This window comes from Lepisosteus oculatus, chromosome 2 (genome assembly GCF_040954835.1).
Source record: "Lepisosteus oculatus isolate fLepOcu1 chromosome 2, fLepOcu1.hap2, whole genome shotgun sequence".
Lineage (NCBI taxonomy): Eukaryota > Metazoa > Chordata > Actinopteri > Semionotiformes > Lepisosteidae > Lepisosteus > Lepisosteus oculatus.
Window position 1 is genome coordinate 27422723 of NC_090697.1, and position 13868 is coordinate 27436590.

The 13868-nt window shown below is 41.6% G+C and overlaps 2 protein-coding genes across 5 annotated transcripts in view; one reads left to right on the forward strand and one right to left on the reverse strand.

The window, feature by feature from the left end:
* Positions 1-1815, reverse strand: part of babam2 (BRISC and BRCA1 A complex member 2) — a 111321-nt gene extending 109506 nt beyond the window's left edge. Inside the window, exons 1-2 of the mRNA XM_006626335.3 lie at positions 1712-1815; positions 243-394 (exon numbers count right to left, since the gene is read on the reverse strand). Of these exons, the coding sequence (XP_006626398.1) occupies positions 243-379 (137 nt within the window). The 5' untranslated portion in view covers positions 380-394; positions 1712-1815. The remainder of the gene's footprint in view (positions 1-242; positions 395-1711) is intronic.
* The window catches only part of rbks (ribokinase), a 41718-nt gene continuing 28269 nt past the window's right edge, over positions 420-13868 (forward strand). For 2 of the 4 annotated variants that reach the window (XM_069199134.1, XM_069199131.1), the window contains exons 1-5: positions 2053-2274; positions 3724-3818; positions 11877-12009; positions 12913-12976; positions 13606-13668. In XM_069199134.1, coding sequence (XP_069055235.1) covers positions 3745-3818; positions 11877-12009; positions 12913-12976; positions 13606-13668 — 334 coding nt within the window. In that variant the 5' untranslated portion in view covers positions 2053-2274; positions 3724-3744. The other 2 variants (XM_069199132.1, XM_069199133.1) reach the window with 2 other exon arrangements.

Here is a 13868-nt window from a genome sequence, read left to right on the forward strand (position 1 = left end):
TTGGGGTTTTCTCCGATGTTTCCAGTTCCCTTCCAGAGATCAGTGACATGTCCATGTTAACATGCTGGATTCGGGCTTTCAAAGACCACCAGACCACCTCTGCTCTAAGTATAAAGCAGTGTCTGAAAATGGATGAGTGGAAGAATGACAAACAAACCCTCTTTGAGTTGAAGCATGTCTGTCTTAAAGGGAATGACTTGGGGGGGGTAGCTGGGAATGTCTGAGGAAGTAACGGAACTCACCCTGTCTTGAGATCAGTGATGCGAAGGCAGCTCGTGGAGTCCAGACCCACACGGCCGTTCCGGACCACGCTGGACAGCAGGGGCCGCAGCTCTGGCGAAATGCGGTTCAGCGCCACCTCTGGGGACAAGCTGTTCATTTTCCTCTGGGCTAGCTGGACAAGCAGACAACCAGAGGCAAAGAGAAATGTGAACACAGGAACCGGCAGATGCAGTGACATTACAGCATGCAGTTTTTAAACTTTCGAGAATACAGACTACAAAGATTCAACCCTTCGAGCTTGAGTAAGACAGGAGAAAACTCTACTTGGAAACTGTGCAAGGAGAACATGAACGCAGCCCCAAGAATCACCACAATATTCAAAGAGCTGCAATCACAGTCCACATAACACATCACTCACAGAGACCTGCGCATGTTGGATAAACAGATTCAAAGGTCTTTTAAGCACTGAAGAACTCGGAACTGCATCTGAGTTAGAAAACAACACTGAAGACGTTTCCCATTTCCAGGGCAACTGCTATGAGAGCCAGACATTTAAGTGGTTAAAGCAACTAAAATTTACACCACAGATAGAATACTGTGAAGTCTTCAACAAGGATAAAACAGTGAAGGTTAGTGATCATCTTACAAACATGCTTTAGAGAATAGTATTGAATGCTGGAGGCATTTAACATTTTAAGTGTACTATATTTTCAATCATTTCCAATACCAACGACTGAGCTGAAATACACGATTCTACCGCGTTTTGCATTTAAACAGTCTCAACTGCGGAAATGTATGTAATGGGAGCTCTGAGATAACATCGTTCATGGATCTACGGTTAACATTGAATCAGACTTCTGTTAGAAAAGAACCACTCACTAATAATTGTAGTACCCGAGAAGTGTTTTTTATTTAATACGTTTACGCTGGCCTAAGCCGTTTCGCTTAAGGTTTATCAGGAGCAGTACTGTTGCCAAGCGTATTTATTTTAGCGCTGAACTGTGGAATGTCAGATATACCACCCCTTAATTTGGGAAAATATTTCGTGGAGTAGCGTATACAGACAAAAATATTAGACAAGTATCTGTAGTATCCTCCCAAAATGTACTAATGCTACTAATTCTTATGTTTTATTTTATATTAATGAAGCTTAGGTTCAGCTCCTGGAGTGATGTAGTTGAACAGTCATTTACACTGACCTCATCTGTTTGGTTTCTTTTGTGACAATTCACAAGTTTGTACTGGGTGGGGGGGCAGGACTGAATGTCATCTAGTAAACTCGGGACCGCAATACTTTATCTTCAGACTCTATGCTCTTGACTTAAGTTGCAGCTCCTCGATTTTTATCGGGGCTTCAATGTTTTTGTACAACTCGAATGTAATAAATGCAGGGATAATAAAAAACCCCATAAATAATCCGTTCAGTGACTCCTCCCGCACATGGAGAAATAAAACTACACGACATACAATAGGAGACGATTGTCAATACCTGTTATTTTCACGGGGTATCCAATTAAGTCTAAGTACTTTCAAACTAAAAAACCCATTCCACTACAAACACTTCATACTCTTCCGGTACATATTTTCGGGTCTTCGAATATTTTATAGCATCGGGGTTGTCCTTGGCAGCGCCTGATTGAAAATAGTAAAACTTAATTATTCGTGTATATCTTCATTTATTTTGAAATATAATGTATTGCATAATTTATTTTATTTTATTTTTTTCCTATAATATGTTGACGTGTATTTATATAAGCAGGAAAAGAGTTCAATATTACTACGGCACATAGCGAGGTGCCAGAAAGAAGCTCTTAAATGTAAGTACTCTGTTGGTCAACCGGTAGTCGGTTTACGACCTTACTTTGCAACAGGGGTGCAGAGTCGGGTACTTCCCCCCCAAATAAAAAAAACGTATTGATTAGTTAACCTTTTTTAGATATTCATAAACACAACAATGTGTTTTGTAATTTTATTCTGATGTAATAACACGAAAATCGTAAATCACGAGACGCTTTTGAAACTGAAGACCCTCTGGCTACCTGTTTCTAAAAGGTAACATGCTTCTAACGCAGTCAATGAAACCAGTGTACAGACTCACGATTCCAAAAACTGATCTGTATCGTACATTGCAGTGCAATTCACTTAAACTGTGCAAAGCAAGCAACAGCTCAAGTGCTGTTCTCTCCATCGCTATTTTGCCTCAATTCTCCAGATAAACAAATTTCAAGCTAAAAGTGACCTTACATGGTTTCTGTGGTAGGATTCCCATTGTTAAGTAAGGAATGACTATCGTAGAGGTGGATTTGGGTGTTACATAAACTATGCTAGTGTATTACCTCTTCTGACAAACTGATATCACCCGATCCGAATCGCGACCCCTCCCTGCTCTCGGTGAGGTGGGGGATTGGGGACTGTGAACACACCTTGACCTCCCTTTGGTAATTGAGTCTTTTAAATAGCAAATGCTAACATTAACAATCCATAAGCACTGCAGTTTATATTATGTAGGGGTTGATTAAACACAGAGATTGCAATTGTCTTCAATTACTTCTCATGATTCACCTAATGTATTAAACGTATGTAACAACGTCTCAGGTTTAGTTACTAAGAAAAGTTCATAATTTAAGTACTTGACTGTTCAATGTTGAAAGTGAAAAGAAGAATTTTAAATCAGTGACATACCCACTTATTTTCAGAATTAAAAAGCTAGAGGTTCATGTACTCAATGAATTTTAAAGTGTTTTTACAGCATTTGTTTTAAACTTGACAATGCATGCCCAAGGGAATATTTTAACAAGTACACACTTTATTGTTATTTTCACAAGCCCTTCAATTTGAAGGTGCTTTCGTCTTTGTCAAATCTCTTTATTAAAAAAAAATAAAAATTATCTTTAATCCAATACATACCATCTCTAAATCTTTTCAAATAATTGCTAACCATGATTTAGTTTAGTTTTTTTCAAAATATTCATTTCTATCTCATCCTTGATTCCACCCTGATACAAGTTTTTAAGATCCTCAAAGGCACTGACAAAGTCAGCCTAGAGAACTTCTTAAGCAAAGAAATAGAGGCCAAAGAATCAGAGGACACAAATGGAAACTACATGAACTGAGAACAATAAGCTCTTCTTTGCAAGAAGGGCTGTGGGAGTATGGAACAAAGTACCCGGCTATGTGGTTGAGGGTGATACCCTGGCTTCGTTCAAGTACGGCTGGATGAGATTCTTTGATCAATTAACTACTAATTGCCAACCAGACTGCATGGGCCAGACGATTTCCTCTCGTTTGTAGCTGTTCTTGTAAATTGTCAGTCCTCACTAGTGATGTGCTAAACTGTTCATTTTTTAAAAATGTGTAAAAGATAGAAACGTATGACCAGCAAAGTGCTGTGTGGAATAGGAAAGGAGTCCTCATGACATGTTTATAAATAAAACACAAAAAAGGATGATCTCTGGGCCTTTTTCCTTTGGGAGTCATATGTTGTGTTTCCTGGTTTTGCAGCAGAGGCTGTTTGAGGAGGGCATGGCTGAGGAAAGAGCAACGGGAGAAGGCTATGATGTGGTAGTAGTGGGTTCCTGTATGACTGACCTGGTCAGGTGAGTGTGTCTTCTGCCATAGCTGTCAGGCCTTGTTCACCATACTGAAAACAGAACCACTTCTTTACACAAAACCTTCCAGGAGTATGGAACAAGCTGACTGACCATGTTGTTGAAGCTGATACCCTGAATCCTTTCAAGGAAGGGTTGCCTAAGATCATCAGTTCGATCAGCAACTGCAAAACAATCAGAAAGCAAAACAAAAGCTTACTCTGTCGAATGACCTCCTCCTCTTTGCAGCCCTTCTTATGAAATGAGAGACAGCAGACGCCCAGTCCAGAGTGCTGCTGTTTCCATTGCACTGTGTATTAATGTTGTTCTGGACTATTAAAACATGATACACCAACTGGATTTCAAACAGAAGCTCACTTTCTTTGTCAACACCTTTTCTGAAATCCCCAAAAAGTAGCAAGCTGGGAGGTGCTGTGGCACAACGGCTAGCGTTGTTGCTTTGCAGTGCAGTGTTTTCCCCATATTCCTGTGGGTTTCTTCTGGGTGCTCTGGTTTTCTCCCACAGTCCAAAAAATCACAGGTAGGTTAAATTACTTCTGGGAAAACTGGCCCTGGTGTGAGTGTGTGTGTCCTGTGATGGACTGGTGTCCCGTCCAGGGTGTATCCCGACTTGACCTGTTGTAGGTTCTACCCTGTATTGAATAAAGCTGTTAGAAAATGGATGAATGGCGGTAGAAAGTTAATTCCATTTCTCTACATTTTGGCTTCAGAAAGCATCTTTAAATCCTGACTAGGATTAGAGTGTAGTGTACCAGAGTTGCATGGAGTGACATCTTGCAAGCAGCCATGTTGTCTGGCCTTGGCACCACTTTTACAAACCTGGGGGTTTCACATGAAGAAAGCCGTCTTCCCCAAGCAACCCCACTGTCTCAAAGGAGGGGCTGCAGTCCTGCATCATGTGATTTTGATTAACAATACACTCGTACAGTATGTGCAGGTCGGGACACTTTCTTATGATGCTTTTCCAACAGTATGTGTTGTTTAAATTTTGTCCGGACAGCTCAGTCCATATGGCTTGTGGAGTCCTCTCCATGTCTGCCGTCTCTGTAAACAGGCTGTAAACTGTTCTGCGACAAGTGTGCGTTGATAAGCTGGCTCCCAGCTGTGCCTGCAGCTCCGGCGTGTGACTGTAACCCATGCTGTGTGAGTACAGGACTGACCCATGGCAGAGTGCCCCCAAAATGCAGAGTCAGCACTTGGCAAGTCAAGCTTCTCAGTTCAACAATGTGAGCCTGGTGCCACTCCATTTTATCTTGCTGCCATACTTAAAGGAGTGACTAGATAGGTTGACAGATGGATACTTTTTTTTTAGAAGGCTGTTCAGCATGTAAACAGTCACAGGATTTTTTGCCTTTTTTACAGCAGTGACCAATACGCATGTGTCTGTGCGACAGAGCTGCATGTTATAAATATCATTCACAGTCATCGCAGCTTAAAATAAAAGCTGGAAAAATGTGGTCTAATTTTTCGGTTCTTTCCAAAAGGCCTTACTGAAGTGGATGTGATGTTCATGGGCACAGCGCTGACGCTCAGGAGCGGTTGCCGGGTGTTTCTGTTGTTCTGAGGTAGAGGGTTATTAACAACACACCTCCTCGCTCAGATTCGCATCACAGAGACGGACTGTCACTTTTGCTCATCTTCATCTCAGCAGTGATAATGTCACTGTCCCAGTGGGTTTCCTAGTGAGAAATAACAGGTTATGTTTTATTTGTAAACGTGACATAAAAATATGCAGGTGCATGTACAGTACACTGCTGTGCAGAACACTGAGACATTTGTTCTGCTCTTTTCTTTCGGTATTTGTCCTTCTCTATGGAGAACTTCTGTAGTGATCTCTTGGAATTTTAGCCTTTTGTTTGGAGCTATCAATTGGATCTGTGTTTTGCAGTACAAAAAGCAGCATTTTACAAATGATAATGATAATGAAAAACACCTAATCCTGAAAAACCTAATAATGATGATGATAATGAAAAACATGTGACAGTAAGTCAATTAGATTTGGTTGGGCCATGATATGTTACCATCTGTAACTGCAGCACTTTGTGATGGATGGTCCTGTATCATCTATTGTAAACACGTTTCTGAAAATTCAAATCAATGTGAATGAAAGTGGTTGAGTAATAAGCAAATCAATCTGCATTAATACAATTGGACTTCTAATAAAATAAAACACCAGTGGAGGCTCGGAGTAAATTGCTGATTATCATCATATACAACTTACATATTTACAGAGTCTTGCAAAAGCATTCAGGACACTTCCTATAGTGTCCCATTTTGTAAATTTACAAAGTGATGCATATACAGTTTTTAAACTTAGTATTTTACTTGAAATCTGAATGCTGAAACTGAAGATGTCTAAGGGTAAGATAAGGTATACCATAGTAAATGTTCCCTAAAAACCTAAAGAGACAAAAACTTAAATATTATGGCAATATGTTTGCAAAGCGCTGTATTGTCACTCTGCTATGTGTCTAAAATGTGCATGATCTTTGAGCAAGACTGTTTATGTAATTTGTGAAGATTTGTTTTATATCTGTTGCAATCTGTGCATTTTTGAGGAAAGTGCACTACCTACTTCGTACTTCTCTTGAATGGAAAATTGCTGTTAAGAAACCTTCCAATTGAAGTCTAACTCTTGCCGTAACCATAAGGTTCATCCAAACATTGCTCTCATTTTTAAACTCATGCAATGTATTCATTTATGTCCAGGCTATATTTAACTGTTCTACTTTTACCTTGGTTAACCTCAAATGAAAGTGAGGTCTTTTACCAGAGGCTGCTTCCAGCCTGTGTTTGAGAAGACTGCCTATAAAATATATACTTGCATGTAGTAGAAAAATGCCGCAATTCTGTGAAGGATCTATGTTTATCCATTCCAAATATCACAAAAGAAGCCTGTACAGCTGCTGCTGCTGTTATTCAAGCACTGTTCCTGGAAGGACTTTGGAAATGTTTTCAAGGCCTGTTTGTTTTGGTTCACGCACAAGTCTGTCACCCACTCTGACTGTGACCCTTCGCCTTGGCCGCAGTGGGCACACAGACCTTGTGTAATAGCTTTCCTTTTGGTTTTGAGTGAAAGGAGACAGCAGTTCTGACCTTGAGCTCCATGTTCACACCACCAGCAGTGTTGCGCCTTCCAATGAACTGACTACTGAATTGATTCTCGATTGCTTCATTAACACGGGTGCTGAACCTCCCCGGTAATTCAGGATGAACAGGACCAAAGACTTGCAGTGGAAAGGAGGTGTCAACATTGACTCCCTGCGATGTTGAAGGCCATCAGGTTTTCATAAGCCAGAGTCCCCTCCAGTTCAAAGGGGCGTCTGCTGAATGAGCTGAGGTTTTGCATTTGGGTTTGATACAGCTAGCTACAGTACTTGATTTTCTCTGGAAAACCTGTGATGAAGGATCTTGGATCTGGTGCAATTCACGTTTAATTCTTACAAATGGCACAACTCGATCGTTAACATTAGCCCCCGGCAATAATATTGCATGCTCTCCCTTTGTGAAAGTATGGAAACACTGTACAATGAGTGGGGACATTAGCAGTCATCTCCCAGCATTGCATGGTTTACAATGTTTTACTCGTCTATGTTCAGATTGTCACACTGTCACTGAAAGATCTCCTCTCATTTCATTGGCGATCAGATGTACTCACAAACAATTTGCATAAGTGCTCACAAAAAATTCCAGTGCATCTAATTACTATTACTGAAAGGACCCATATTTCACATTCTATTCATCAGGTTTGATTCATTGGCTTCCAGAATCTGAATTCAACATTAGTAATATGTTACTTGCATTGGGTTTGTTAACAGATATTCCCTCTGTGCTCTGGGGGAAGATTACACATAAATAACTACTAAAACAAGAGCATTTTTTTCTGGTTTAAAGCATGTTTTGTTCCCTTCAAAGTGATATGCGTGACTTTGATGTTTGCAATCCTGTTGACTCTCTTTTGCTGATATTGCTGTGGTTGGAACAGATGTGTGCTGTGCTCTTTTGCAGAGCTCAGCCACTTCATGCCAAAGCAGCACAGTGCCACCTACTGCCAGGCAAACACTCTCTCAGGCTCCATGTACACTCATGCTTTTAATTTTTTTTACAGCAACACAGGAATAAAATGTGTAAACTATTTAAAGACAGAAATTGACAATTGCAGTGAACAAATAATTATCTAAGATTGCAACTTTGGTGTCTTGCTCAAAATGTACCCTTTAAAATGAGACTTGTCCATGTTTAACAGATAGGCTCACTCTGAAGTGGACTGTATTATATTAAATATATATAAACCTTGACCCATCCCACCATTACCATACCCGGTGTTTACCTGAAGGCAGCTCTTCACTGGGTAGATAACAAAGCTCTCCACCATGCAAAAACCTCCCACCAAGTTGCATGTTCGGAATTAGAAACAGCTGGTGTCTTAAAGTTGAATTAATTCTCAGGTGTTCTGGAGGACGACAAACAACACTCCTCCGGCAGTGGAAGGACATAGTTCTGTATTAATTAATACAGAAAAATATTAATAATAAATATTAATAAATCCCCAGGGCCTGATTGTAACTTACCAATGGTACTCAAGGAAATTCATCCATCCATTTTCTAACCACTTACACCTGGTGAGGGTCATGGTACTCAATGAGAGATGTGATTCAGAAGCCATTGACACAGCTCTTCCAGCAGGCACTCGAGACAGGGCTCGTACCAGAGACTGGAGAGCTGCTAATGTAGAGCTCATCGGCAAGAAGAGTGACAACACTGACCCATGTGGTTATAGACCGATAACTCTGACCTCTGTTGCATTACAGTCACTCAAGACAGGGCTCATACCACAGACTGGGGAGCTGCTAAGGCAGAGCTCATTCCCAAGAAGAGTGACAAAACTGAACCAAGCACTAATGAATACTACTAGTAACAGTAACTTGTTGATTTCTACTTCATTTAAGGTTATATAAACCAATATTTGAACTAAACTGGAGAGTTGCCTATATGGAAATAATATCCTGGGGAATAATCAACATGAATTTAGAAAAGGCAGGTTGAACTGTTATTATAACCATTATTGTCACCTGTGAAAAGTAGCTTCAACCCTTGCCAGAGGTGACATTCTCAGACGGCGTGAATGGATTTATTGCTTAGTCAAAATCAGGGATTCAGGCAACATCTGTTTAATGTCTTTAGAAAGCTGTGAGAACAAGCATTTATACTTTTGTGTTGCACATACTTCCCAGCGTGGCGGCTCTGTCATCCCGCAAAGAAACAATTGGTAATTGTCAAATTGAGCCGGTAACCACAAGAAACAGTGTGGATTAGTCACTGAGCCATTGACTCAGACCTGTCACTCGCATTCAAGACAATAATAAGACACAGTGTTTGAACAAAGCTAGGTGTCAGTTGTCTGGTAGTGTGGAGGTGTGGGTGCTGCTGTTTTGCCTCTCTTGAGTGACGGCAAACCGGCACAATCTTCTTCTCACATCTGTTTTTCTGGCTGACCTTACTTTACAATAAACCTTTGTTCCCTTCAGTTTTATCCAGAGTCTGATGGAAAGCTCATGAGGTTTTATTTGCTGTTTTTCTGGAGACATGCTCAGTGCTTTCAGGGATCAGGACGAGAGGGATCAGCTGAACTTTACCCACTTCATCATGCAGAGGAGAATCTGTGCAGCAAGGCCAGGAGGAGATTGCTGGAGCTGAGCTCCAGCCTCCTCTGCTGAGTACTTGCGCAAAGAAAGGGTCTAGTCTAAACAGAGTGCTATTCTGGAACTTCTGTCTTCCAGCATTCAAAAACGTTTTAACTGTAGGATGTGATACGGAGTACAAATCATGCATTGCAAACTGGTCTTGTTTTGAGCACTCAGTGAAAGTGCTGGATCACCTGCTGAACACACATTTGCATGTATCTTGATCGCAATCTGAGACAGGTTCTTCACAGCCCGTGTGACACAGACTGATGAACCCACTGAACTAACAGCCTGTGCCTCCAGCCAACTCAGACCTTTCTTTTTAGTTTTGTTTATGTATTTCTTTTCCTGTGAGTAATGGTTGAGGGTTATTTTTTATTTTCAAGATGAGAAGGAAAGCTGTTTTCACATGGCTCATCGCTCTTCCACTGTTTCACATGTGCTGCCTGAGAACTAGAAGACACGGCATCTTGTGAGGGAGGCTGTTTGTGCGTCCTGCTTGTCAGGACGGGCAATTATCTGAATTAAATCAGGCTGCAGTTACCCCTGTAACTGACACAGTAGGACTCTTATAACACAGCCCTTAGCTCCTTGGCAGCTGGGCAGGCTTGTTTCCGATCATACCTTCGTTGTTGGAAAATGCTGGGATATCACGATTCAGAGCTCTCGGGGGGCTTTATAGATCCCAGCTGTTGTGAAGTAGCAGAATGAGGCCTTTTGAAGGGGAGATTCAGCGGTAGCACGACAATGTTTTTTTTAACTAAATTACTCTTTTTATTGCCATGCATGTTGCCATTTGTCCTGGTCTTTGTTTCTTTTCATTCTTCAAGCCAGAACACAATTCACTATTCTAATTAAAAAAGAGAACTACTTTCATTTGCAAAGTGCAAAGGGTCTCAGAGCTTTTTATATGTAAGCAAGGACCCACTTCACCCAGTGCTGAAGTGCCAGCAGCCCCACTACACAACAGACAGGTGGAGAAGTGAAGCAGATTTAAGGGGGAGCTAAGGGGAGCCCAGATTCTACAGCCTAGAGTGGAGATTGACCAGGACACTGGGGATAACAACCTTATTCTTGTAAACTATCATGGGATCTGTAATGACCAAGTGGTGAGGTCCTCTGTTTAACACCTCAACAGGGAACAGCACCTCCTACAGTACAATGTGAAACTCTGACTCAAAGAGAGGAGCACCACATACTGGCTCTCCAGCACCACCAACAGCAGGAGATCTGTCATCCCTGTACTGACCAGGTCTTGCATTCCTGAGACTTAGAGACTTAATACCATCCCTGCATGATAAGTTCAAAGTGGAATTGAGCCAGGTTAAGACCCCTTACAAACACCCATGGGATCTTTAATGATCAAGAAAGCAGGACCTCAGAGTGTATACTCTTTCAAATGATGTTACCTTTTTACAGTACAGTGTCCTCAGTCACCATACAGGGGCATAGCTCTGAAAGTTCCCTTCCAAAGGGAAGTGCACCCCCTACTGGTCCACATGTGCTGACAGCCAAGGTGAACCAGCTGGGCTTCAAGGGAGTTTCCACATTCTCTTCCTCTCGTTTGACTTGTATCTCTCCAATCAGCTGAATGGAGGTTTTCCATCCTTCTGCCCAGTACAGTACAGGGTCAGGATGAGCCAGAGTCTAACCCAACAGACATTGTGTGTCAGGAAGGATACAGAGTGCAAGGGATGCCTGTGCATTTACTTTCATCACAATCCCAAATGCCAGAGGTCACATTTGACCTTCCCCATGCAGTGTACTGCAGTAAATGCTTTATTCCAGAAGACACATTAAAAATGATAAGAAGTCAGCCTGCTTGCTTGTAACTAATAGATCCGAGGATCTCATTCTTGTGTTTTTGAAAATAACCCAAGGCAGCTGTCAGTTGTGAGAAAGTAAGATACTGCTGATGCTGGTCAGGCGGGTTACAGTAAGTTTCCATTATTAACTGTCCATAAACAGTAAGTTCATATCATTAAAGATGTTACAGAAATTACTCTGTATGCCTAACCCTTGGATTAAGGTTAAGGTAATGACTCCAATTAGGATTTTGGCACTAACATGCGACTAATTTAAAGCAGATGTTGGATAGTCATATTTGAGCTTTTCTTAATATGTCTTGATTGCAGAATGCTTCCAAAGGGATTTTGCAACCCCTAATCTATAAAGTGTTGCTAACGAGTCACATTACTTGCTTATACAGTAAAGTAGGGGCTTTGTTTTGGAGGAGCTCCCCTCTAATAAGAGAGGCCTTTGGCTTTGCAGTTCTGTCTGATTCTGTCATGTGAAGGCTGAGGCGCAGTACAAGGGTTCAGCGGTGTTCAGCTCCCTCTCTCTTTTTCTGTCTTCGGCGCAGTCAGGCCCCACGTCTGCCCAAGGCCGGAGAAACCATCCACGGCCACAGGTTCTTCACTGGCTATGGGGGCAAAGGCGCCAATCAGTGTGTCCAGGCAGCGCGCCTCGGGGCTCGGACAGTCATGGTGTGCAAGGTACTGTACAGCATCCACTCAGCACCCCCCGAGAAAAAGGGGGTTCTTCATTTCCTCGGGAGGTCACCAAAGACCTCTGCAGAGCACACGCCCTGTTGGATAGAGTACAGAGTGAGCACTTTAACAAACCTTTAGGCAGCAGTAATAGATGAGATCCCGTTTGAAGTTAGAGGGATAAACCCGTTGCACCCCTACGGCTTTTATAATCTCTCTTATAATATAACACACTGATCGCCGGGTTGCCTTGTCCTCTGAATTTCTTTGTTTTCACGCTAATTGAAGAACCACTTATGACATCAGTGCCCCAGACAGGATTGCGGAGGCCAAGTGGGCGTCCTGTAATCAGATCATTGCTTTTTTTTTTTCTGATGAACTTGAAATCCACAGTTGTTTTGTGTTATTTATACCCAGCTGATTTGCAATAGCACTCGATACCTCTCACTGAGCGAGCCACTCAGATCTGTGAGTGTCTGTTCCGGTTGTCCCGGTGGCGTATGGGGCTCTGCTGGAATGATGGCCACTGTACAGATGGGTTCACACATCTGTTACTTTCCATGAAAGGTTCTGCCAAATAAAATCTAAATGTAAAAACATGTGAATGTGTTTAATGTATTTTAATCATTCTAATGTAATTGCATTTTTTAAACCCAGTGTTTTCCATTAATAACAGTACCTAATCTATAAAGGAAAATGCAATTTATGATTATATAAAGGGAGAAGAGTAATTAATAATTTCAATAAAAATAATTGCATAAGAAAGCCGCTGGCTCTCCAGCAAAAAATAAATTGCCTCTTTTACATCAGTCTAGTGTGGAGTGTGTATTAGCAGGGATTTAGTTCTGAGTGAATTCAGGCTTTATTTTTATGTTATCCTTTTCTTCCACTCGTGATGTGAATTCACAGGTGGGGAAGGACTTCTTCGGAGACAGTTATATCCAGAATTTCAGGAACAATGGCGTGTCCACAGGTATTCCATTCCATCCACTATCCTCTTCATGCTGATGATCGAACATCCCAGAACCTGTCCCAAATGCGCAGGGTGCAATCTGGGACCTGCCCATTAAGTGGAACACACAGAGACACCAGTTATCCCAGTCTGCACCACTCTGGTACAATTTGATGAAGCCATTGCCACGTGGGGCATTGTTACGGGTGTCAAAGGTCTTGATCTCCAAAAAAACATTCCCTTTTCTAATCTGAATAGTATCCAGGCATGTAATGGATAAATATTGTAAGGCTTATTTAGAGCATGTTTATTTTGATAGGACGTCTGTGCACTCATGTCAGATCTGTACAGGAAAAGAGATTTTGATGGGCGTGTGATCCGCACACCGTTCTACAAACACCCTCTGACAAATAAGAATCGATGTTGCAATTAAAGACAGTACAGGGTGTTTTTTTGGACTTGCATTTTTCAAGACAAATTAACAACTACATTACAAAACTTTTGTGTGTTTTGGGGGACTGGAAACATTCCAACACGTTTAAATGAAAAGGAGAGTCCTGAATTTGCAATGCCTTTCATACTGTATGTCCTGCCTGTTATCCCACCTTTTGGGCAGCAGCTGCTGAACTGATTTCCCCCCTGACCTACAGAGTTCTCTGGACAGACAGACAGAGCTGCGACAGGAGCTGCTTCCATTGTCGTCAATGATGAAGGTAACTGTGTCACACGACTGCACTGCTATATACCACTGTCTTATACCTCATTTGCTGAAATTACCAGTCTCCTGCTCTGTGCAGTTCTCTGAAATACAACCCAAAATGATGTAGAATCACACATGTGAACCCTGTTCCTTTCATTTTTGCAAAAATGATTGTTTCACTACACAAAGTGGTGCCTGAAGGTAGGGCCAAGA